Raw genomic sequence first — 26,097 nt, 5'->3', positions numbered from 1 at the left:
AACAGTTTGATTTGATAGGAGTGAAACAATTGCAGGAGGAGTCTAAGGTAATAGATATGTAAGCAGCAGTGTGGCTACAGCATACACATATATATATATATATATATATTCTTGAGGACTTAAAAGTTTAAAAAAAGATCACAAGGGGCATCAAAGGCTTTCTTGGGGAGGGAATGCTTAGCATTAGGTCATTCATTCTGAATTCACTTTGACAAAACCCTGAGAATGTGCTTGTAAATCAGTATAGCTGTACCTTATTTCATGTGATAGAGGTGTTCCTGAAAAGCAAATATCAGGGAACATCATTTAGAAGCAGGAATTGCTTTTTTGGAGGAAATAATGATTTTGTAAGGACACCTAAGAGTTCTTTTGTCAGGCTGTGTAATTCACACCACCACTGCAGTCACTGGAAGCTTTACTAGGTTTGTCTCTTGGCCGACATCCTCAAAACAATGGTTCCAGGGTCGAATTTCTGAAAATGAAATGAATCAGGTAATTGGTTCTTACCTAAATTATTATTACACAATAATGGACTGGAAGGGCCCCTTTGAAATCGCCCAATCTGACATCCCGACCTTGGCTTCTGCATCTTAAAACATACCAGGAAGACTGGTGGTCTACCTTTTCTTTTTGATGAAGAAGTCAAACCTCTCAGTAGAGAGGGACCTATACTTAGACTAAAGAATCTCTTCTTAAAGTCTAACCCAACCCCTGGGACTACAGCTCAAAGTTCAGCACTTTTGGTCTACAAGTCAAGAGCATGGGGAAAGAATGAGGAAGCAGAGAGCACCAAGTGTGTTGAGTCTGAAGAGCCAGGCTTCCTATGCTGGTTCTGTCCTTAACCATTTCTGGGACCCTGGGAAAACACAAGAGGGGCTGAACCAGTTCCCTTGCAGATCCCGATTTGGAGAGCGGGTCATTAAAACAGCAGAGCAGCCAGAGTCGGAAGATCTGAATGCTCCAGCTAAGACACCCTCGGAGCCGTCCTTTCCTTTCTGTGGGCCTTGGCTTCCTCCTCTGTGGGGCTGAAAGGGTTAGACCAGAACTGAGACCATCCGGACTCCTTCCAACTTACACAAACCCTTGTCCAGCACCAAGTATCCACTGAGCCCTTGCGTAGTACCCAACACCACGGGGAGAGCTGGGGACACAAAGATGAGCCGAACGCCTGGGGACCTAGGATCCCTCACTTGTTCCAGGTTCCTTGGGTGCCCTGGAGGGGGGGGGGGGGGAAGGGGCTGCTTCTGTGGGTCTCCCGGAGATTACAGGGCTAGGAGCCTCAGGCAGGTGGGAGGGGAGAGGGGAGCCCATCTAGGCAAGCAGGGATTCCCGATCCCCCAGGCTCCACATGGCAGGTTGGCAGCTGGTGCCATCCTCTAGTCGAGGGCTTCTTCACCTTCTTCGGGGGGCGGTTTAGTGAAGCCTAGAGACCCCCTCCCAGAACCATGTTTTTATGTGAATAAAAGACATGGGGTCACAGGGGAAGTCGTTGTATTGGGGCTAACAAAAACTTTTTAAGAACAAGCTCATGCACCCGGCTCCGGATCCCTGGCCTGGCCCAGCGCCCATCCCTGACTGAGCCGGTGGCCGAGGTGCAGACGGGCCAAGTTCGGACGAGGCGACGAGGCTAGGGAGGGAGCACGGACGGAAGTGAGGGTCCTCTACCCCAAGCCAGCGGGGCCCAAAGGAGGGAGGGGCAGGAGGGGCCGAGGAACCTGACCAAGGTCACCAGGCTGGCCAGACTCAGGACAAGGGCAGGCGCCCAGGTGCACGGGCTCCTTCCTCCCCTTCCCAAAGCTAGCGAGGCCCAAAGGGGCAGAAGGGACCGAGGGACCCGGCCAAGGTTCCTGCCGCCTCCTCCAACCGGGGAGCGCCCCTCCCCCTCCTGTCAAAAGCTTGGGGCTGCGAGCGAAGACTCCAGGTGCGGGCACCTAAAGCCCGGCACCGGCCGCCCCGCCCCTCGGCAGTGCGCAAGCTCCGAGAAGCGCCGACCCGCCCCAGGACCGGCCGGCTGGGGAGGAGGCGGGGGAGGGACGAGAGGGAGGCCGGCCCCCGGCTCCCGACTCGCGGCTCGCGCCGGGGTCCCCTCCCACAATGCACCGCGGCCGGGAGGGAAGGCCGCTCTGACCCCTCATTTTCCCGCGAATTCAGTTCAAAGAGGCGGTGGGGCCCGCGAGCGGCCGCGCGCACCAGCCAACCAACCCCTCCCCTGCCTCTCCTCCTCCGGCTCCCCCCACCCCCGAGGGCCCCCGCGTCCGCGTGACAGGCGCCGAGGCCGCGGCGGGCCAACGAGCGCGGGCGGGCGGGCGGCGCGCGCGCCCGGCGGCCAATCGGCGCTGCGGGCGGAGGGGGGCGGTGCGAGGCCGGGCTCGGGCTCGGGTGCGCGGGCCTCCGGAGCGGAGCGGGGCTCGCCGGAGCGAGCGGGCGCTTGGGTTTTTTCTTCCTTCCCTCCCTCCCCCCGTCGTCCTCCCTCCTTCCCTCCTTCCTTCCTTCCTTCCTCCCTTCCTCTCCTCCTCTCCTCCCTTCCCTTCCCCTCTCCTCCTCCCCTCTCTCTCCCTCCTTTCCCCAGTGCGCGGGAGGCGGGCGGGCGGTCGCTGGGGCCGGCGCTTCCCCGTCCCCGTCCCCGCGGCCCGCTCTCCCGGCGGGGAGCTGGCGGCGGGGGGCCCGCGGCGGCGGCGGCGGGAGCAGCCTCCTCGGCCATGGCGCCTCAGAAGCACGGCGGCGGCGGCGGCGGCGGCGGCGGCAGCGGCGGCGGCGGTGGGGGAGGGGGCGGCTCGGGGCCCAGCGCGGGCTCGGCCGGCTCCGGCGGAGGCAGCGGCGGCGGCGGCGGGGGCCACGGCCACGGCTTCGGGGCTTCAGCGGCCGTGGCGGCCACGGCCTCGGGCGGCAAGTCTGGCGGCGGCGGCGGCTGCGGGGGCGGCTACTCGGCGTCGGCTACCTCCTCGGCGGCGGTGGCGGCGGCTGCGGGGGCCGCGGTGCTGCCCGTGAAGAAGCCGAAGATGGAGCAGGTCCAGGCTGACCACGAGCTCTTCCTGCAGGCCTTCGAGAGTGAGTGTGCGGGGGCCGGGGGGGAGGGATTGGGACCCCTTCCCTCCCGCGGCCCCACACTCAGCGACTCACCCCTCGCAAGTAAGGGCCCCCCGCACCCCCTACTCAGGGACTCCCCTCCCCCACACTCAGGGCCCCCCGTGCCCCCCCACTAAGCGACTCCCTCCTCAAGTAAGGGTCCCCCAGTGCCCCCACACTGGGGGACTCCCCTCCCCCCGGCACGAAAGGACTCCCTTCCTTCCCTCCTCCAAGTGACTTCTCCCCCGTACACTAAGGGACTCCTCCTTTCCTCTAGAACAAGGGACTTTTCCTCCCCCCTGACTAAGGGGATCCCCCAGTTATTCCTCCCAGAGTAAGGAGAGCTTCCCCAAGGAGGCAGCTTGCGCAGGGCATCAGGGCCTGGGGGCATGTGCCCCCACCTGGGATCTCCCCCCTCGTGTGCTGGATGGGGGCAGGTTCCTCACCCTCCACGAGGGAGCCGATTTCCTCTGACGGAAGACTCGGAGCCCGGTTACCTGGGACGGGAGAGGCCGTCAGCTCCTTCGAGTCACTTAGACATTTCAAAAATGACTAAATCGTAGAGACTGAAAGAAAGGAGAAACACCACCAAGTAACTGGCTTGATTGTTGCTACTTGGGTGGTGGTGGCAAAGCTGCCGATGCGCATCACTTGGCGTTTTAACTTGTTAGCCTTAAAGTCTTTTAAAAACATTTTCCTCGTTTGAAGGACACAGAAAAAGGTGTCAGTGAATCGCCTACAATTTAGAGATTTCAGGAATCTTCCTAACTCTTCCATTGTGCTAATGTAACAGCCTCTTAGGTCGTTTTCTTGCCCCATTTTCAGCTTTTAATGTTTTTTAGGGGGACTTATTTTCTCTGGGGAAAAAAGGTGTTTAACATCAGAATTTGAATAATCTGAATTGTTCTGTAATGGGTGTTAGGTTCTAGATATTTTTTCATATCCTGTAGATTGAGATGTCTTTATAATTTGGAAACATGTGGAGAAGCTCACATCCTTGCTACAGTTATGTCTTCTAAGTTTTATGCAGCATCTAAAGTTCAGGGTGTCAGCTGTTCTTGAAAAGAGAAATTGTCTTGTTCAATATTGGTTCTCCACTCCTCATGTGATCAGGAAATTTGAATTGGGGCTTACTTGAAAAATTCCAGTTATTATAGAAATGAAACTTTAACCTTCATAAGAACAATGCTCATCTTAGTTTTAATTTGCTTTCAAAACCAGGTGAGCTTTGGTAATTGATAATAATGCAAAATGATGATAAGTATGCTAGTAGTAAGACGTAAATACCTATTTGTAACTTTTTCTAATTATCCTTTCCACCCATTCACTTAATATGAAATATTACTGTAAAGAAAACTTTAAAATTAAGTAATTTTCTTATTTTTCTCGCTTTACTGTTGAATTCTGTGATGTCAGTCTCTGATAGGTAACCCCATGTTAATTACTACATGAAGGTCTCATTACACCAAGGTGATGGTGAAATGGATAGGACATGGGTCCTGGAGTTAGGAAGACTTAATTTCAAATGCAACCCCAGACACTAGCTGGGTGACCCTGGGCAAGTCACTTAATTTCAGTTTTCTCATCAAGTGAAAATGAGCTGGAGAAGGAAATGGCAAACCACTCTAGTACCTTTGCCAAGAAAGCCCAACTGAGGTCATAGAGTTGGACACCATTTCCATTTTAAGGACCCCAATTCATATATGGTTTATGTGAAATTTAATTATGCTGTGAATATAACTTTGAATCATTTTTGAGAAAATCTAGGATGGCTGGAGGATAGAACTTTTTTCCTATTTAGTGATACATACACTGGTGCATATCTAATATTGGAGTGATTATCTTAAGGGGCATGTAGCAAAGTAAACACTAATCATTTGTCCAAAAGAACCAATCCTTAATAGCTATTTTTGTGAGCTATATCTTGATATAAAAAACTTGAGCAGAACAGTATCAGTATTAAAGATCAAAAAGCTGAGATTATCAGTATTTCGATTGATAATTGGAGCTGTTATGGTTTTCTATAATAAATATTTGAAACTTTGAGTAATTTCAGTGTCATAGTATTGTGAAAGGTTGACAGGTAGGACCTAAAGGTTTATTTAGTAAACTTTGACGTGGTATCCATAGTGCTAAAAAAAGTAAAATCTTCTCTTACTTAGACTAAGAATCAGGTGGAGCAAATGTTTATTTTACAAAAGGCAAGTTGCTGTTTTCTCCACTGTTTTAATTATAGTGAAGACATTGTTGGAGGCAAATCTAATTTTAATGTAAATTATGGTTTGGAATTTGTTATATTGTATAGAATTTCTGTGAGAAATGAACTTTTTTTAACTGATGATAAAATAGCTTTTGATAACATTTGAATTTTTTTTTCCGTATTACAGAACCAACACAAATCTATAGATTTCTTCGGACTCGAAATCTCATAGCGGTAAGTGTTTGACAATACCAATCAATATCTTTACTTAATAGTTAATCTATATTTAATTTTAACAATTTTTTAAACTTTTTTATAGCCAATATTTTTGCACAGAACTCTTACTTACATGTCTCACCGAAACTCCAGAACAAACGTCAAAAGGTACATTTTTATGAATCTTACTTAAAACTAATCTAAGCTAAGCATTGTTTAAATTTAATACAATTTAAATGTGAAAACTGAAGTGGGAGGGGGTTGACTGGATAAAGAAGACACACAGTATTTTCAAATGTGCTGTCATTTCTTTTTTGTAAAGTGTTGTAGCAAATCTGTCTTCCCCCAGCGAAGCATGCCGGTAAAAAAATGAGTAAAATTGGCTATATTTCATTTTGGCCTGGCATAAATTTTTGCCCTGGGCAAGTAGTTATATCCAGACTTTATAACTTGAGAATTTACTGTACGCAACAGAATGGTCTTGGGCATGTGAACACAACAAAGTAATTATTAGCTGCCTATACTAATAACTTGGTCCACTGAACAATGAAAGAAAGACTTAAGTTAGCTCTTGGGAGCTTAGTAAGTTTAGTGCCCTACATTAACTTATAGGCTTAAAAACGTAAAATAATATGGTTTTCCTAAGTGTACAGTTAGGTTGCTGTTGTCTTTCAAATCATGGCATGTTGTGATTAAATAAGACATTTGAACTAGAAAATTAATGTGAAAGTATTCAATTTTGGAATTAGGGCCTTTTAAAAAAATTTGATACTTTAAATAAAAACAAACTTTAGTTTGAAAAGTGTTTTAGGGGGTAGCTAGGTGGCCCAGTGAATAGAGTACTGACCTCAGGAGGACCTGAGTTCAAAGGCAGCCTCAGACACTTGATACTTATTAGCTGTGTGACCTTGGGCAAGTCACTTAATCCCAATTGCCTTGCCTTCCCAAGACCTCCAAAAAATTTTCTAGAACTTTAAGCAGTCATAGGAGTTGGCTCCCCCTCACCCACCCACCCCAGACCTAGATCACCTTTGAGAATATACAATGAGAGCTTAGATTTTTTTGGTACTTTATATTACTTGGTAACCTCTTGAGCAAGAATTGCATTTAATAGTTGATCTTAGCCAAGTTCCTACTTGGGAATAGTTGGCAGATATGTCTATGATCTTGGTTTCTGCTCTACTCACAATCATTCAGTGACTACACAGACTCCTTAGTCTGGCCTTGAAAGTACTTGACAATATAGCACAACCTTGTCTTTCCAGCCATATTCTCATACAATTTACTTTGGCAAATTTTGTGCTTTAGCCAACCTGAGTTACTTGCAGTCCTAGTCTGTGATTTGTCTTGTCCTAGCTCTGTGACCTGGCTGTTCCCAGTGCCCTTCACCCTCTCTTAACTTTGGTAGTTGATTTCCAGCCTGTCTTTAAAGCCTCACAGAGATTCCATCTCTCCTTGGAAGCCTTTGGTATCCCTAGACAATAAATTCCTTATGGTTGGACCTTATACCACAATAAAACTAGCTATGAAAGTGACCTCAGGTCATGTAGTGCAAACATATATTTGAGAAAATTTAGGCCAAAGGGAATTCTATACTTACCATTCAGTTTTCTCATTACTTTTGTATTGACGACTTTTGTATTGATTATAAGCTCCATGAGGTCAGGAATCATATTTCATATATAAATTGTTGCATCTACCTTAAGGTACATAGTAGATAGATATGTTTTTGAGTTGAGTGGTAATGAAAGATCATTCTAGGTGGCATAGTATAAATGACTTAACTCCTACACAATTTGGTCTGCTGTAACTTAACTCATTATTAAGGTTTAACTATTGTGCGTTCATTAGCTTGTTACCATATTTTCATTAATGAAGACAAACGGTATCTAAAATATTTAGTATAAAACCATTAAAGAATAAGGTTGATGTGCTTTAAGAATTCATTCACAAACCAAAAAAATTCTGAATTAACTTATCCCCTAATTACAATTGATTTTTCTTTTTTCCCTGTCATTTTTATTGTAATACTTGATCTTAGAGTAGGATTAATTTGTTTTACTAATTTATGAAAATAGTTTAAAATGTTTGGTACTTTAGTATAGAGTTATTGCATTTGTTTTTAATAAACTTAATTCTTGTCCTATGCCTTGCCTCTTCAGTTGAAGAATTGGCTTTTTAGAAGTTTGGAAATATTTTGACTTCTGTATTACCTGAGAAAGATAAATCAAAATTTCATTTTCTCACAAAAATGAATATGAATTACTAAGGATTGGGGTGTAGCTAGGTGGTGCTGTGGATAGAGCACCACCCCTGGAGTCAGGAGAACCTGAGTTCAAATTCAGTTTCAGACACTTAATCGCTATGTGACCCAAATCATTTAACAGCAGTTGCCTCAAAAAAAAAAAAATAACTAGGGATGTTATTACATATGTGAGATGGAATGTTAAGGCAATGGACAAACTTTTCAATAACATCCTGATTTATAGATCTCAATGAAGGTGATGTCCTCTTCATCAGGGTAGTTATATTTTGAGCATATACCACTGCCATTGCTCAAAATAGCATTTTTGTATCTATTTTCTGAGCCAAATATGTATGTAGTTTTTGAAGGTGATTGATAACTTGATTTCATTCAACAAGCATTTATTATTTGATTGCATGAATACTGACTGATATGTTTTGAGGTAATAGTCCATAGAGAGTTAACTTTGGAGCCTGGAAGACCTGGTTTAAGTCTTCAGACATAATATAATAACTAACCCTGGGCAAGGGCTCTAGGCTGTTCCTGTTAAACTCCAATAGAAACAGGACTGCATATTGACTTAAACCACAAATTAATATGTTGTTTTGTATTTTTATTTATTTTGTTAAATGTTTTTCATTTACACATTTACAGGCCACTTTAGGCAACTCCCTGAGAATATTAGTTGCCGAGATCATGCCTACCTGCATTGGTAGAGAAAATTTCCTCATCCTGGAGTTCTTTGTATTAATGAAATCACAGGTTCATTCCCTGTCTCTGTATGTTTGCAGTAAAATCATAAAAGCAGAGTGTTTTTTTCTAGAGTACTTTAATAGGCAGTGTTTTTTTCTAGATTGATAAAATTTAGTATTAGTAAACTATAAACAAACTAAAAGTGAATCAACAAAATACCAAAGTGAGTATTTTCTTTGTCCCTTTCCAAGTAAATCTGAAGTTCTGCCAACTTTGCGCCCCTTCCCCTCTTTTTAATTAGCTGTTGTAGTTCTGACATATGCTTTGCTTGACTTCTTGAAAGTCTTTTTCTTGTATTTCTTTAACAGAACTATAGTATTTCATAGCAAACTGTCCACCAATCATTCTTCAATCACTTCCCCAGGTTTATTCTGAAGTGCTTGTGAATTCTCTTAAGTTCCAGAAAGTTAGGCTTTAAAAAACAAATCACTTATTTCCTACTTTTTGAAGATCTTTAAATGACTAGAAACACTTATAGTATAGAGAGGGGAGGGATATTTGCTTTTTATTAGAGTGTTCTTTATAGTAGTTCTGTTTTCATGTGGCTATTAAATTTGTATATTTTCTCCCATGCTACTGGTTTAGTGATTCCATGGCATTGAAAGGACAGGCGAAGATCTTTGACTTCCTAATTTATCCTTTCATATTAACCATTTGGGAAAGGTAGTATCTGCCCTAGTCTTAAGTTTCCATAGAAACTTTCAAACCCACTTGGAAATAATTATTAATTTTAGCAAATATTTAATAGGTCCTTACTATGCTGTTCAAGGCACTGTAGATATAATAAGAAGAAAAAGCAACAGTCTTGCTATCATGGAGATTGTAATGTTGTAAGGCAAGTAATCACATAAACAGTAACTATATATTAAATATAACTATTTTCTCCCAAAAACACCTGTACAGAGGGAAGCTGTCAAAAAAATGGTTCTGCATATTTAAACTGAGAAGTGATCACAACCTGAAACTGTTAAGGCACTTTAGAGTTTGGTTCAAGGCTTTAATTGCTATTCCAAGGGAGCAAGCACCTATTATCTGATTGAAAGCCTGTTTTTATTCAAGTCACGTGAAAAAATAGATTCATAACAGGCCTCTTAGGTTGCATAGAACCTTCTTTAAATAGTGGAGTAGCTTTGCTGGATTTTGTGTAGCCACTGTGGTGGATAAAAATAAAAACAAAAAAGCTGTAAAAATCAAATCTTTTATTCCTACCATGAGCCTGTATTCACATGTATTGTAAACATCTTCCAGTTTTATATTACCATATACAAAATGACTGGACTAACAGTTTAAAAAGGCAATGTCTGGTTCAGGCTGCCCTAACTCCACTATGATCAATTTGTCAGTGCAGGATGTAGTATTTTGATTTGTATGTGAATATTTCAGTAGGAAGGTTTCTAATCAGGAAACTTGAAATATTCTTGCTTTCCTTTTTCCTTTTTGTGGAATTGGTGGTTGCCAACCATTATGTATTGCATGCTGCATTTGACAATGCATTTGTATTAAAATTAGTACTAAAGGTAATAAGGTTTTTTTGGGTTACTAATGGAACTTTATAGTCTTATGACTGCAAGTAAAATTGGTCCTCAGTCTTGCAGTCCCTGCTGACTTCATTTCCTTGATCCTACAAGGAATGTACGGTAACATTGATATTTTTGAAACGGTGAGCATGATAAATGCTATTATTTGATAGATGATCTATGAAAAGATGTGTTAGTAGTAATTCCTTAAATGTCAGGAATCAATTATTTTAGTGTCTAATAGTTATTAACAAAATAAACATTTATGATAAATGAAATCACAATGTGGCTTTAGATTTTTATTTTATATTTTGGAGACTTTATATTTGGTATAACTGTAAGAATTTGTGAGACTTTCCTTTAGAACCTGTTAATTCTTCAATTGCTTGAAGATTTTATGCTTAAGTAACAGTGTTTCCCTTTTATAAGTTTGTTTGACTTTTTCCTCTGCCTTGAAGCTGATTTACCATTCAGTTGTAAATTCCTAAAATTTCTTTTGATGTACACCCTAAATTGACTTCAAAACAGCTTTGTGACTGTTGACAAGCTTTTAATCTGACTTAAAATTTAGTTTTCCACTGTTTATCAGAAAAAAAGATCCGAACTTAGCACTTTTTGTACTTTGGTATAGTATGTGGAATAGATATTTTGTTTTCCTTTTAGCAAAATCTACATAAAAACAGGTTAGCAAAAATTGAAAGGCTTCAGATAGTCACCAAGTATTAGTGATTATTTCCATATGCTTCTTTAGCCATCATATAAATTCTTTAGAAAAGGAATACTAGTTATGCTTGTCCAACCCCATCTGATTAACCTAGTTAAAGTAATAGAAGAGTCAAAACCAAAAATTTCCTTCTTGTTTTGTTGTAGTGCCATTAAAATATATTTAGTTCTTGTTTTTCTCAGTTGAGAAGCAATTAATTTATTTCTCTTTTTCTTGCAGAAAAACATTTAAAGTTGATGACATGCTATCAAAAGTAGAGAAAATGAAAGGAGATCAAGAATCTCATAGGTAAGGTAAATTATGAGCATGTATAAGTGATAAAAATAAGGCAAAAGGTGATAACACTGATGAGAGCCCATAAAAAAAACTTAACCTAATACAGGGATCCCTTCTATAATATCCCTGACCAGTGAGTGTCCAGCCCCATTTGAACAACATCGCTATATTCAGTGCTCATTGCCTTATGAGATGCCACAGCTGTTGGGCAGCTCTGTGTTGGGCTCTTTTCATGTACTTTTTTCCTATTTGATCCCAGGCCTTGTAGAGGAAGAGAAGATAGAGATAAGCCTCAAGACAATCCTTAAAGTATGTGAAGACAATGATTGTCTAGGGTATCCCCCAAGTGCTCCTTTTTTGGGCATAACATTACTTAGCACCATCTTTACTGACAGCATAAACTCCTTGTGAGTAGAGGTGGTTTCATTCCTTGTGTTTGTATCCTCAGCAACTAGCACATAGGTGTATTTATTAAATGCTTGCTGATAGTTCACAATTATGTCTTTGCCTTTCTGAACATGATGTTCAGAACTGAATAAGTATTGCCTATGACAAAACACAGGGGCACATTAAAAAAAATCAAGGAAACATTTTAAAAATAGAGTAAGTAAGGAAAAAAATCAGGAATTTGGACCATATTTCCTTAATTGATTACTTGAATACCTAGTAGGATAAAACAATAGAAGTAGGGTAACAGATGTAAATTTTGAAGGAAGTAATTGGTCATACAATTAAAGGAGGAAAGAGAATCCTAGAAATCTAGTCCAGATCCCTTATTTTACAGATTAAAGGGCTTTCCCGAGGTCATGCTAGTAATACTAAGTTGTAGAGCCAGTGATTGATCCTAAACTCCCTTGTAAATCCAGCATTCTTTTTTGTTTTCATGTTGCTTAATGAAAGACCTTGAATAGACTATATTAAGCTGTACATCATTTCTCTTTTGGAGTTTTTGTTACATAAGCAAAGAGCAAGTGAGAATACATAACCAGTTTTAACATTTTTAAAAATTACTGTTTCTAAATACAAGTTAACATTTTTCAGTAATTTGCTATGAGAACAGTTCAGAATGTTTACAATTTATCTTTGAAATGAAATAGTTTTATGACTGTTTAATATTTTTAAAGTAAAAACTGGTTTTTAAAAGTGTTACACTTGGAATGTTTCATATAGAGCCCATTACTGATTTATAAGCAGGTTCTATTTCAGAAGTTTTTTGTGAGTTTGGAATTTGGAAACCATTTTCCTATAGAAACAATGTTATCAGTGGTTGGTAGTTTCCTGAGGTAGCCCACAAACTTCTAACTCTTGTAACTGAACTATAGTATTAATAGTAATAAAGATGCAACTGCACTTGATAACATTGTTTCTATTTGAAAGCTCATTTGGAGTTTCAGCACCAGATGCCAGGATTTTATTTCTTGATAACTGTTCAGGTGTGGGAGTGGATCCTCAGCTGAGATTGTCATTTGTATGTAATAGAAGTTTATAGGCTACATATTTTTAAATTGATTCATTTATAATAGAATTGTGTGTGAATAAATTATGGCTTACTTTTAGATGCTGTACATTGTCAGTTTTCAAGTTCTTGAAGTCTTAATTATACCCATTAATTAGAATTTTGTAATGAACTTCAGTGTATTAAATACAATACCTTTTCATAATTATGTCACTTTGGATATGTAGATACCTAAATGTACCTAGTCTAAAATAATTTACTAAGTGCTTGATTAAATGATGTATTCTTTGAAACAGTACAGTGGGACACTATTTGTGTAATGTATTATGTTTATTTATATCAAGAAACTTGGTATTTAACACTTGAATTAGTGAGAAAATTGGTTTGGTAAGCAGAAGGCCTGAGAGGCTTGAAACTTAGGTGCCATTTTCTAATGAAGAATGGATATTTTTTTAAACTAATTTGTAAAATAAGGGGAAGTACTGGAACTGAGATTACATTGATAGAAAGAATTTTGAGATGAGGAAACTTCATCTCCCAGTATAGGTCAGCCCTTTTCCGACTCAATTACAGGAGTTAGAAAGGGCCTTCTACACTGAATGGAGAAGTGACTTGTCAAGGCCACACAGCCAGTCTCAGGATGATCAGAGGTGGGTCTGGGATGCAGTGTTTGCTCACTCTGAGGCCAGTGCTTCCTCTACTTTGCCACATTGCCTCATGGTAGTTAAATAGTTCAAAGCATAAGCTTCAAAGGAATGGGAGAAAGGAAAAAGTTAAGAACTAACAGCTTTTTCAGCAGTTTATTTCCAAAACCCTAAAGTGAATTAATTATAAAGTGAAGGCTTTTTTCCTGCTAGAAGCTACAGTCTATTAGAGTACTAGGGCATACCTATCAATGACTTTTTTCTTGACTAGCCTCTGATTTCCTTATTATATAGAGTTCCCAATCAATAAACTTCCTCTACTAATAAAAATCAGCATCTGAGGCCACTGAGAGGTTGTGACTTCATCCCAGAGTACACAGCTGCTATATTTCCATGATAGGACTTGAATACAGGTCTTGCTAACTTAGACCACTCTCTCCTCTACTCCCTTCTATTTCTCACAAATAACTGCAGTTTTAAAAAAACCAAAACAAAACTTTGAGCATGTTATGTATATTCGTTCTGTTTGTTCCATTAGCAGGTGTCTAAATTTTTTTTTCAATTAACAAAAATCTTTTCTTTCCCCACCTCTTCCCTCCATTGGAAAAGAAAAAAGTGTAACAAAACCCTTGTAACCAGACATTCATAACCAAAACAAATTCTGCATTGAACATGTCCTAAAGATAAGTACTTCTCACTCTACCCCCTGAGTTGCTCTCGTCTCACCAGGAGGTGGGTAGTTTTCATCATCAATCCTCTGGTCATTCAGCACATATTTAGGCAGTGCCAGCTTCATGCTGAGTAAGTACTGCATCTTGTAAAAACTAACAGTGGAGAAAGCTAGTGCAGTGTGAAGAACTTCAAATCTAGCTAGGTTAATCAATCATGACTAGTATATGACACTAGTCTTTGCACTTAGGTGTTCTGAGAGGTGTGGTCAGGGCCAACAGTCCAGCTGAAGGGAAAATATATGGAAAAAGGTAGATTATAAAAAAAAACAACCTTTCAAATTCTGGCCCTTACCTACCTTACCTTTCCAGTATTCTTACACCTTAATTGTATACTCTGATGTCTAGTCACACTGCCCTTCCTGACTTCATGCTTCTTATACTGACTGTCCTCCTTTGCCTGGAATGTTCTGCCTCTTGGCTTCCTTTAAGACTCAGTACAAATCCCACTTTCTACAAGAGGCTTTTGCAGCCTCTGTAGCATGCCACATTTGCACCACCCCCCCCTCCTCCCAAGGGTGTGCCTCCCCCATGGCCCTCTCCCAGCACCTTCCCTCTAAGATTGCTTTCCATTTACACTGCATAGATCTTGAGTGTATGTGTAGAGTTGTGTTCCTGTCCTTTTCCCCCTTGGAATGTATGCTTGAGAGCAGAGTACATGTTTTCACTGTCCTTGTATCTAGCTTTAGCAGCACAATAACACAATGCCTGGCTGTATTGGCTGTGTTTAGTAAGTCTAGTAAATGCTTACTAAAAGTCTGACAGACTGCTCACTGCTAAATTTGATTGGAACCAAGTGTAGGATCACCAAGTATAGAGAAGCCTTAGGAGAAGGGGGAGCCTTCTTTGGGAGAACCTAGGAACAAACACTTGAAAGGACTGGGGGTACAGATGGTGAATGTTGGTAGGTGTTGGTAGGTCTTGTTTTAGAGCAGGAGACACTTGGGAGGGTTTTGTCGCTTAGGAAAATGAGTCTGTTTCTAGTGTTGGTAGGGCAGATTTAATGCTGACAGGCTCTTTTCCCTTCCAGTGTTGTGTTGCAGAAAACCCAAATATTTTTTCTTTAGCTGTCTAGAAATTAAACAGTAAACTAAGTTACATACTTAGTGGACATTTTAGTGATTCTAGGTCATGTAGAATTCACTGGAAGTTTCTCTTGCCCTTCATCCTTATGTTGGAATTTAATTCTGTTGGTTAAAAACCAAGATGATTTTTCTGACTTTTTAAATAGCCTGTCCTTCCTCTTTCACCTCCATCCCTCTAGTGCCTTTCACATTGGTGGGCATACAATAACATGTTTGTTGAATGAATTGTTGAATTTTTCTTTAAAGATCAAACAACTGAGGAATGTTTGTAAGATAGGCTTTGAGTTTTCTAATACTGTTAAGATGAGCTGAACCACAGAATTCATTTGCCAGATGGCTGACATTATGTAATGGGTTGGGGTTTTCAATGTATCTGATTCTTGATCAGGTAAAATGTTTGGTCCCTCAAGCTAGTAATTATAGGTCAGTTAAAGGGTCTTAATGTTGTCTAAAACCAGAGACCTTAAAGAAGACCTATGTTTATGCCTGCTACTAATAAGTCAAAGGACTTTTATGTTAAACATTTGATGTAGTGAGTTTGACAATGATCTAGTGCTTAGGAATTAAGAAAAGGTAGCTTCTGAACTTTGATATAATTAAGATTAAGATTCTGAGACTTAGTTTAGGCCTGGATTATGTAAGAATTCTTGCCCCTTCTCACTATTACCATAATTGGGTACAATTTAGATTAAATCCATACGTCAGAATTAGCAGTATGAAATGAGACATTTTCACATTTATATAATGACAGCTTATATAATTTCTGAGCTTCACTTTCCTCATCTGCAAAATGACAGGGTTGGAGTAGATGACTGACATGGTCCCTTAAAACTTAAAAATGTGTAATCTTATGTTTCTTTTGGCAATTTAAATTTTAATGACCACATGTCTGTTATGGTTTACTTAAAATTTGTTATAAAACTTTAAGTAGGATCTCGTTGCTCAGCAATTCTTTTATCTATCACCATTGCAGTCCTTGTTAAACTTCCAAAAGTAGGTATTTCAAACTTTTGCTCTCTTTAAGACTCCTTCCCCACTCAGCTCTGGACAAGAAACACCCCACTTACTTCACTGCCAAGGAGATAGAAGTCATCTAGGGTGAGCTCACTCTCTCACCTACCTACCTTTACCACAGAAGACCTGCCTTCTACACCCAACTTCTCAGTCTTTCCCTCATTTCAGAGGAAAGTGGGTTTCTATAAGGCCAAGCCTTGTACTTTTGCTCCACGCCTTGAGAGCCTTACATCCTTAACTCTAGGATCATCATTCCCTTTTCCACTGATGCCTCCTCTTTTTGCAAAAAAAAATAGGTGAATATTCGCAAAACTTCATTTGAAACTTTGTCTCTCCTTTCTTTCATGACCAACTTCTTGAACAAATAGCCTTTTTCCTCCATTTTCTCAACATCTACCCCTTTCCTTAATCACTTGCAAAATGGCTCCTGAAACTAAATGCTTAGTGTGCCCACCTAATCAGCCAATTCTGTGGTCTTATTCTTAGTTCTCCAAGAGTAAACTGTGAGGTTACACAGAATATCTTATGTGGTTGAAAATTTTGCTCAGTTTATCATTTTCTCATCCGTTTCATCTCTGTAATTTTCTTTCCCACTTATGCCTTTAAAACAATCATCTAAATGCTTTCCTCTTTTCCTTGTTTCTTAAATTAGAATTAAGATGGATACATTGAAACCAAATAAAATTGTTCCCAGTAAGTTGATATCTGAAACAGTGTCTGAACATGTGTGTGGCAATCATAATTTAAAGAGGAACATAATTAAACGTTTAGCAAAAATTTGTTAAATTTCTATAGCTGTAGAATGCACAAAGTAGTTTGGATATGTTCACTTGTCTTCTAACAACATCCCTTTGAAACTGGGAAGACAAATACCCATATTTTATTGAAAGGGAAACTAAAGCACAGAAAAATAATCTCCTTGGATCATCTGTTTTCCTTCCTAACTTCTTGGTAGTGAGGAAGAATTATCAATGTGAAAATATTCATCCTCTTGTTTTTCTCTTAAAAAACTAGGTAAAGTAGAATTTTGGACTAAAATATTTAGAAATTAGAAGTGAGGGGTTAGAAAATGTACCTTGGCCAATAAAAAAACTTAATTTTTTTATTTTTGCACGTCAGAATCCCAAGAGTACTTAACAGGGAATTTAAATAACCAGTCTTGTCATCATGAACTTTGAGCACACATCCTAATTTTTCCTTTTCTTTGTTTAGCTTGTCAGCTCATCTACAGCTTACATTTACTGGTTTCTTCCACAAAAATGGTATGTACCTTTTAAAAGTTTAATAATGTTGGCATTCCCACAGAAAATGCTTTTTGTACTTGTGTAAAATGCCCCCCTCCTTTCCTAGTAATTCTAAAATTACTTTTGATGATCATTCAGTGGTTATTTTAGAAAAAAATCTTTAATTTCTCCTGAGATTAACTTATTAACCAGTTGGTTATTACTTACTGCTTTATGTGATCCTCTGGAAGATTCAGGCTAAAGTGCCTTTCTCTGAACCTAGAGAGTCTTAAATATTATGGACTTCAGCCTTACTAATTGCCTTTTTGTTACCTTTTTTAATTTTCAGGTACATTTTGGCACTGACAATAAGGCTATATACATCAGTTCTAATAACGCAGTCCAGTAAATCCATTTGCTTCATCTGTCTTATGATCATCTCAAAATTAGTTGTATTATCTTTGAAATGGTCAAATTTTAGCTCTCATCTTTAATCTATATTATCATTTCTGCTGTTCCAAGTATCCCTTAATACTGTTAGAGAAACTTTATAAACATGTAGCATAAAACAATATCTATATAACCATCATTCTGGTGATCATATCGCAAGAGAGAGCACTGTCAAACCTACAGAATCTTGAGATGAGGACAGACTTGAGTATCATCATGTATTCTGGTACTTATCAGTGAGTATAAGCTACATGTTGGGTAGTGCAAAAGTATGAAAGGTCACACCTCAGTGTTTGGTATATAATCTAGAAGTCTTTATGGGCATGTTGAGCATGAACATGCCATGTAATCATTCTCAAGTTGGTAATCATTCATCATCATAAAATTCCATAACCCTAGAGTTGCCTGATTGTCTTTGTTAAAAAGAATGGATTATTGCATAGAATTACCTTAATGACTTAGTTTTGTCCTAGAGTCCACAGGCATATTCAAGAAAATCCATGTTCATTCCAACAGAATCAAAGGCTTTAGGACATAGATCCATATTAGGACACCTGTTATCAAATAAACATTTTTGACTTTTTCTAGTTCATACAGTTACCACCCCACTCTCTTCCCCAGATAATTATATATTTGTTTTGTATTTGGCTTAAATTTACTTATCTTTGCACATGTAAGCTCCTTGAGGTAGAGGAAGTTAGGAACTGTCAGATATTTGTGCACCTCGTACCAGGAAATAGTAGGAACATGCTAAATGAATATTTGTTGAGTGTTTTAAAGGTTATTTACCAACTTCGGAAACAATGGATGATCCTGTTCAAATGTCTTTCAGAAATGAATAAGTGATCCCTTCAGCTATCTTCAGTATACCTGTAGCTAAGAAATTTATTAGGCTGCACAGTTATCCATATAGAAATTAACTAAAAGCTGTTGTTTTAAATCTCTTTTGTTCTCTAGACCACTTTAAGAAATAGTGGCTACTATTCACTTAGGTCTTCTCCTTTTTGAAATATTTGTACTGTTAATTTAGTTTGTTCTGTTGGGTTACTCTGATACTTTTGGAATATTTGAGGTCTTTGTATATTAAAAAGATATCTTAACTCCATCAGTTCACTTAGTACCACAACATCTAGGGACCTAGACAAATAATCTCATAGTATACTTCTGAGATTAATAGTTAATCAAATTTCTTCATATTTCTTTAAAAATCATGCCAGATATCCAAAATTTTTCCAAAGTCATAGATTAAAGTTACTTTTCTTTTTTCTTTAAAATTTTGAAGTTGATCTAAACTTGTAAAGCAAATACATTACTTTAAAAGAAGAAAAAAAATCTGTTAGCTTCCTTTCCCAAGAAATAACTCCTTATAAATAACTTTAAAATTATTATTGGTGGGGGAAAACTGGATATTTCTCCCTTGAGTTTATCAAAGTATTTTTGTAGAATTTTTTTTACATGCAAAGATTGTAGGGAGAGAAGGCCTCCTTTTGTGATCTGACTTTTCCTCCTCTGCTTGTGGTTTTATTTGCTATCCTTTTTTAATGGACATTGCTTGACAGGTTTTTAAAATTAGGACTCTAGGATGTTATTGACTATAATATTTATGAGTAGTATTCTTAAAGCAACTTGGGTTTTTATTCACTTCATTTTTGCTAGTAGCATCTTTTTACCCTCCCTTAGTTCTTAAGCCAAAGTAGTGATATGCATATAGTATTTAATTTAAAAAATTTATTCAACACCTAATATAGAGCCAGGCCCTTGGTGTACAAATAAAGACACAGACCTCAGAAAAGTCCTAGACCCCAAAGAGCTTACATTCTGTAAAGAGGGGGAGATGATAGGTTTGGGGTAAGGAGGGGTGGGAAATTCCTCGTGTAGAAGATAATCCTGGAACTAAAGCTTGAAGGAAATCCAGGTAGAGATGAGAGAAGGGGACTGCATTCTAGGCCTGTTGATTTGCTTGTGCAATGAAAATGGAAAAGAGAAGTGGGAGAGGAAAAACAAGTATTTATTACATAAGAATGAATTATGGAATGCAAAATGCTGAAGTTGTATGACTTTTTAATGGATAAAACGAAACATTAATTTTTTAGTAGTAAATGCAAAAAATGATGGTCCAAAAACCATTTCAGAATAAGGAAGTGTATCTTTAGACTATTTGTATTCATCTGCATTAGTAACTTTTTATGAGATTTAATGAAGATATGGTAAGTTAACATCCACTCCAAAGAATTTGGAGCAGTTGAAAGACTAAAGGAAAAAACACATCATAACTGACAGCTGTGGGGTGATCACTTAGGCTCTGTTAGGAGAGAAGAGGGAAGAATGACATTATGTTCCACAAAATATAATGAACCCTAAAAAGCACATCACTTTGAGTCTTAATTGTTCCACAGGATTTCTTTCAGGTTTGGAAACAAAACAATGTCAAAATTTGAGTTTTCTTTCTTTTAATATATTTATTTTCCCCAGCTGGAGTAGGCTTACAGCTGTCAAAATAGAGGATTCACTTCAAAAAAATTTTTTATTTTAGAAACTCAGTCCTTAGCATTTAGAGTTAACCATTCCATTAATTATGTTATTAATTTAACTGAAGGGACACTGAACCATTATGATCTCTATAGTGTCTGTTTTGATTATCCATGTTTTGACATAGCATGTCAACTTTTTGTAATAAGTAATATGTTTCTTTGAAAATATTAATAAATTTTGTATATCTTTTCTTTAAATATTGGAAGAGGAAACCTGCTGTTAGAGTTTGGAAGACATGATTGAAATATGGCTGCATGTTATTTGACAATTCATTTAACTTCTCAGTTCCCCAAGAAACTCACTAAGGTTATAGATGGCAGAGAAAGTGGCTATTTTTGTTGGTAGACTTACTTTACAGGAATTCCCTATACTGATGAAATCACAGTTCTCATGTCCTCATTGTTGGTGAACCACACACCCCAGTTTAGTTTTTGAATTTCTGAAGGAATTAGCATTTTTACAGCCCCTGCAAATAACATTAAAAAAACTCTTGAAGAAATTTTATTTGGCTAAATTTCCCTAAGTTGAATGTTGAAAACATTTTAGATTGTACTGAAGGTGTTTTAAAATCTCCCATTTAATAGTGTTTTTCAGTTTACAAGGGGTTTCCTATTGACACTTTTCTTCAATATTATTGAAAAGCTATGTTGAAAGTTATCTGTCCATAAGGAAAAAAATTCAAGGATTTGATAGATTTACAGGTGAATTCTACCACTTTCAAAGAACAATTCTAATACTATGTAAACTATTAGAAAAATAGGTAAAAAAAAAGAAGTCCTAACAAATTCCTTTCATGACACAAATATGATTCTGATAATATCTAAGAAAGTCAAAGCAGAAGAGAACAAGTAGTGCTATAGACCAGTTTCCCTAAAGACAGTTGATTCATATATCAGTAGGGAGATTATAACATTAATCACAAAGATCATAGACTATGCCCAAACTAGATTTATACCAGGAACGAAGGGCTGGTTCAGTATTAGAAAAAATGATTGACCAAATCAATAATAAAAACAACAAAAATTTCATGCTTTTTGATAATACTCCTATTAACATAGGTTAATAAGTACGTTTAAAAAAGTTAAAAAATAACTCAAAAGCAAACAAATAAATGGAGTTTTCCTTAAAATGATAAGTAGTATATAAAACCAAGAACAAGCATTATCTGTATGGTGAAAAGCTAGAGCCATTTCTAGTAGGATCAAGGGTGAAGCAGAAATGTCTGTTAAAGCTATTACTATTCTACATTGTTATAGACATGCTGGCTATAACAGTAGGACAAGAAATTAACATAGGCAGTGAGGAATCAACTTAAACTTTTTACAGATGAACAGGGTAGTTTACTTAAAAAATCCTAGAAAAGCAACTAAAAATAGCCAATCCAGACAATTAAAGGTTTAACAAAGCAGAGGGATATAAAATAATGCCACATTGGTCACTAGCATACCTGTATATTGCCAACAAAACACAGCAAGAGAAATACTGTTTAAAATAACTGTACAAATGCTATAACATACTTGAGAGTCTACCTGCCAAGACCAGGCAAATATATATAAACACAACTATAAAACATTTCACAGAAATGAAAGTAAGTAAATAATTGAAGTAATAGTAGTTACTGTCTAAATTAATTTACTTATCTTACTCCATACTACCAAACTACCCAAGAATTACTTTGTAAAGCTAGACTAAAGTAATGATAAAATTAGGAGAAATAAAAAGTTAAATAAGCATTTCTAGGTAAAAGAACAAAATGAAAAACATAAAGGAAGGTGACTTTAGTGGTTTCAGAATGGGATCTGTTTGTCAGCTAATAAATGGTCAAAGGATATGAATGGACAGTTTTCAGAAAAATCAATAGTTATATAAAAATGCTCTAAGTCACAAATAATTAGAGAAATGAAAATTTTATAATAATTCTGGAACACCACCCTGAAAAAAATGAAAGCTGTCAGATATATCTCTGGCACAGGTTAAGCCTTCTCTATAACAATACTTATATGACAGGAAATAATAAAACTTTGAATTTGAGAAGAAACTTTAAAAAGGATCCTCTAGGTAGTACAGGATTAAGTCTTTTTCTTTCAGAGCATGTTTCTAAGGAGTGACATTGAGTGCTGAGTTTGTGTCCTTACTTAAGTAAAAGTTAAAACTTCACATCTTAGAGCTATATAATAAATACTTAGATTAAAACAGATTCAGCTGCTTTTTTCCAGTTCCAAAATTCCTTTTTTGTGATTGCTAGTTTTTGGTTTCAAATTCTTTCCCATCCTCCCAAACCCATTGAGAAGGCAAGCAATATAATATCCATTATCCATGTGCCATTCAACCATTTTTTAAAATTTATTTTTAGTTTTCAGCTTTCACTTTTATCATATTTTGATTTCCTCCCCTTTCCCCTGCCCAGTATGGCATTCATCCTGATATAGGTTATACATGTACAGTCATATTACACATTTTTGTAGTAGTCACGTGAAGGAAGGTTCAGAATAAAAGGGAAAAACCACGAGAAAGAAAATAGTATGCTTCAATATGCATTCAGACTCCATAGTTGTTCTGGATATGGATAGCATTGTCCATCACAAGTCTTTTGGAACTGACATAGGTCATTGCATTGCTGAGAAGAGCTAAATAAGTCTGTAAAGTTGGACAGTGTTAAATAACTGTACAATTCAGTTATTTTTTAAAAATAAAGAATGTAGTTTGAAGGATACTCCAGAACTATGGTTACATTTGTATAGGAAACGACCTAGTAGGAAAAGACTTCCCTAAGGCAGATTGCCATCTTACCTTCCTTTCTTGTCTAAGAAAATTGCCTCAAAGGTGGTAATTTGTCCAGTCATAGCCTCATTGTGTCTGAGGGGAGGAATCTTTGTGATGCTTCAGGTAGCAGCTCTGGGTTCTACTGTGCTGTCTGTCATTATAGTAGTGGAGTTTTAGCTTTGTAAAAAAGTATTTTAATTGATTTAATTTGTAAAGATTTTTTGAAGGTTTGGAAATGACAAAAACTTTAATAGATATTTGATAAGTCATAGGGAAAATAATGTTATTTTCAAAATAATTTAAACTGTTGATTTTTTTCCATTTAGATAAGCCGTCACAAAACTCAGAGAATGAACAAAATTCTGTTACCCTGGAAGTTCTACTTGTGAAAGTTTGCCACAAAAAAAGGAAGGTAATGCATAAAATTATTATATTGCTGTTTTTAGTGGAATGTTATTGTGAATGAATACATTCTTTTGTTAGTCCTGAGGACAGCATGAATCATTTACTTTTTAAGATCTTAAAAACTTAATTTGGGAGATGAGGTGTGCCCAGGTCAGTAAAACCTTAATGTAACTATACTAGAAGTAGCATATGTAAGGTTAAAGGACAATTCTAGAAAAAGTGCTACAAATTAAAGGCAAAAGAGATGCCCTGGTACTTTGATAATAGGCTTCATAGAGGAGGTGGCATCTAACATTTAAGATTATATATTGCAAGTTCTGTTCTCTTACTCCTGTGGATAAATAAGTCTTGTTGATGTGGATTGCCGCCTCTCTCACCCACCTTGTTCTGAAATTTTCCCTGGCTAAAAAATTTACCATCTGATGCTCACAAGCTTCCTTGCAGTTAAGAAAACTGGTCCTCTTAGATAAATAGGCTATCATTGAGTCTGTGCTCCAAGTCTTTCTAGCTTGGTAAGACTCATTAAGGTTTGTATTCTACTCTTGTAACCTTGAACCTTGAGAATCAAGACTCAACTTTCTAGTAGTGTTAATTGGGGTAGATCCAAGTAGAGGATATGATCTGTAACTTAGCTGAAATGCTGAACTTGCTTGAGCCATGAGGCTTGAAGACAGGTACTTGACCTCAGTACTGGGAAAGAGAAGAATTTGTGATTGGTGGCAATATTTTTTTTTAAATTAAATTACTTTATTTGTTTTCAGTGTTCTACAATCACTTCCATATATCTTAGATTTTTTCCCCTTCCTCACTCCCTCCCTGAGACAGCATACAGTTTTATATATATTCTACACATTCCCATTAAATATATTTTCACCTTAGTCATGTTGCATAGAAGAATTAAAATGAATGGGAGAAATGATAAAACAAAACATAATAGAAAAGAAAATGGTCTGCTTCATTCTGCGATCCAGTTCCATAATTCTTTCTCTGGCTGTGGAAGGGATTTTGCCTCAAGAGTCCATTGGGAATTTTTTTATTATTATTATTTTTTTATTTTTTATTTTATTTTATTTTTTATTATTATTATTTTTTTATTAAACTTTTAATTTTGGGTTACAAATTTTCTCCCCTTCCCCCCCCCCCAGACCCAAGTTTTCTAATTGCCCCTGTGACCTATCTGCTCTCTCCTCTATCCTCCTTCCCTGCCCTTGTCTCCGTCTTCTCTTTTGTCCTGTAGGGCCAGATAGCTTTCTTGACCCCTTACCCTGTATTTCTTGTTACCCAGTGGTAAGAACATTACATTTGGTCCTAACACTTTGAGTTCCAACTTCTTTAGCTCCCTCCCTCTCTACCCCTTCCCCTTGGAAGACAGGCAGTTCAATATAGGCCATATCTGTTTAGTTTTGCAAATGATTTCCATACTAGTTATGTTGTATAAGACTAACTATATTTCCCTCCATCCTGTCCTGTCCCCCATTACTTCTATTTTCTTATGGTCCTTTCCCTCCCCGTGAGTGTCGACCTCGGATTGCATTCTCCTCCCCATGCCCTCCCCTCTATCCTCCCCCCCTTCCTGCTTGTGCCCCTGTCCCCCACTCTCCTGTATTATGAGATAGGTTTTCCTATCAGAATGAGTGTGCATTATATTCTTTCCTTTAGTGGAATGTGATGAGAGTAGATCTCATGTTTTTCTCTTGCCTCCCCTCTTTATCCCACCACTAATAAGTCTTTTGCTTGCCTCTTTTATGAGAGATAATTTGCCCCATATAACTTCTCCCTTTCTCCTCCCAATATTTCTCTCTCACTGCTTGATTTCATTTTTTTTTTTAGTATATGATCCCATCCTCTTCAATTCACTCTGTGTACTCTGTCTCTATGTATGTGTACGTGTGTGCATGTGTGTGTGTGTGTACTCCCACCCAGTGCTCAGATACTGAAATGTTTCAAGAGTTATAAATATTGTCTTTCCATGTAGGAATGTAAACAGTTCAACTTTAGTAAGTCCCTTATGATTTCTCTCCGCTGTTCGCCTTCCTATGGTTCTCTTCATTCTTGTGTTAGAAAGTCAAATTTTCTTTCCAGCTCTGGTCTTTTCATCAGGAAAATTTGAAAGTCTTCTATTTCATTGAAAGACCATTTTTTCTCCTGAAGTATTATACTCAGTTTTGCTGGGTAGGTGATTCTTGGCTTCAGTCCTAGTTCCTTTGACCTCCGGAATATCCTATTCCATTCCCTTCGATCCCTTAATGTAGAGGGTGCTAGATCTTGTGTTATCCTGATTGTATTTCCACAATACTTGAATTGTTTCTTTCTAGCTGCTTGCAATATCTTCTCCTTCACCTGGGAACTCTGGAATTTGGCCACAATGCTCCTAGGAGTTTCTCTTTTTGGATCTCTTTCATGCGGTGTTCTGCGGATTCCTTGAATATTTATTTTGCCTTCTGGTTCTAGAATCTCAGGGCAGTTTTCCTTGATAATTTCGTGGAGGATGATGTCTAGGCTCTTCTTTTGATCATGGTTTTCAGGTAGACCCAGAATTTTTACATTGTCTCTCCTGATTCTATTTTCCAGGTCAGTTGCTTTTCCAATAAGATATTTCACATTATCTTCCATTTTTCGAATCTGCGCGGTATGTTCTGAGATATCTGTCTTTCTCGAAAAGTCCAAAGCTTCCATCTATACCATTCCAGATTTGAGAGATCTATTTTCTTCAGTAAGCTTTTGAATCTCCTTTTCCATTTGGTTAATTCTGCTTTTGAAAGCATTCTTCTCCTCATTGGCCCCTTGCACCTCCCTTGCC

The 26,097-nt window shown here is 38.2% G+C and overlaps 1 protein-coding gene across 1 annotated transcript in view; it reads left to right on the top strand.

Moving 5' to 3' along the window:
- The first annotated feature begins 2,588 nt into the window (after window positions 1-2,588).
- The window catches only part of SUZ12 (SUZ12 polycomb repressive complex 2 subunit), a 40,918-nt gene continuing 17,409 nt past the window's right edge, over window positions 2,589-26,097 (top strand). The window contains exons 1-6 of the mRNA XM_072644992.1: window positions 2,589-3,048; window positions 5,454-5,500; window positions 5,586-5,650; window positions 10,941-11,009; window positions 17,137-17,186; window positions 23,219-23,304. Coding sequence (XP_072501093.1) covers window positions 2,700-3,048; window positions 5,454-5,500; window positions 5,586-5,650; window positions 10,941-11,009; window positions 17,137-17,186; window positions 23,219-23,304 — 666 coding nt within the window. The 5' untranslated portion in view covers window positions 2,589-2,699. The remainder of the gene's footprint in view (window positions 3,049-5,453; window positions 5,501-5,585; window positions 5,651-10,940; window positions 11,010-17,136; window positions 17,187-23,218; window positions 23,305-26,097) is intronic.

Source organism: Notamacropus eugenii, chromosome 2, assembly GCF_028372415.1.
Source record: "Notamacropus eugenii isolate mMacEug1 chromosome 2, mMacEug1.pri_v2, whole genome shotgun sequence".
In the NCBI taxonomy this organism is placed as follows: domain Eukaryota; kingdom Metazoa; phylum Chordata; class Mammalia; order Diprotodontia; family Macropodidae; genus Notamacropus; species Notamacropus eugenii.
The sequence above is the reverse complement of the archived record's forward strand: the minus strand, read 5'-3'. Positions and strand labels throughout refer to the sequence as shown.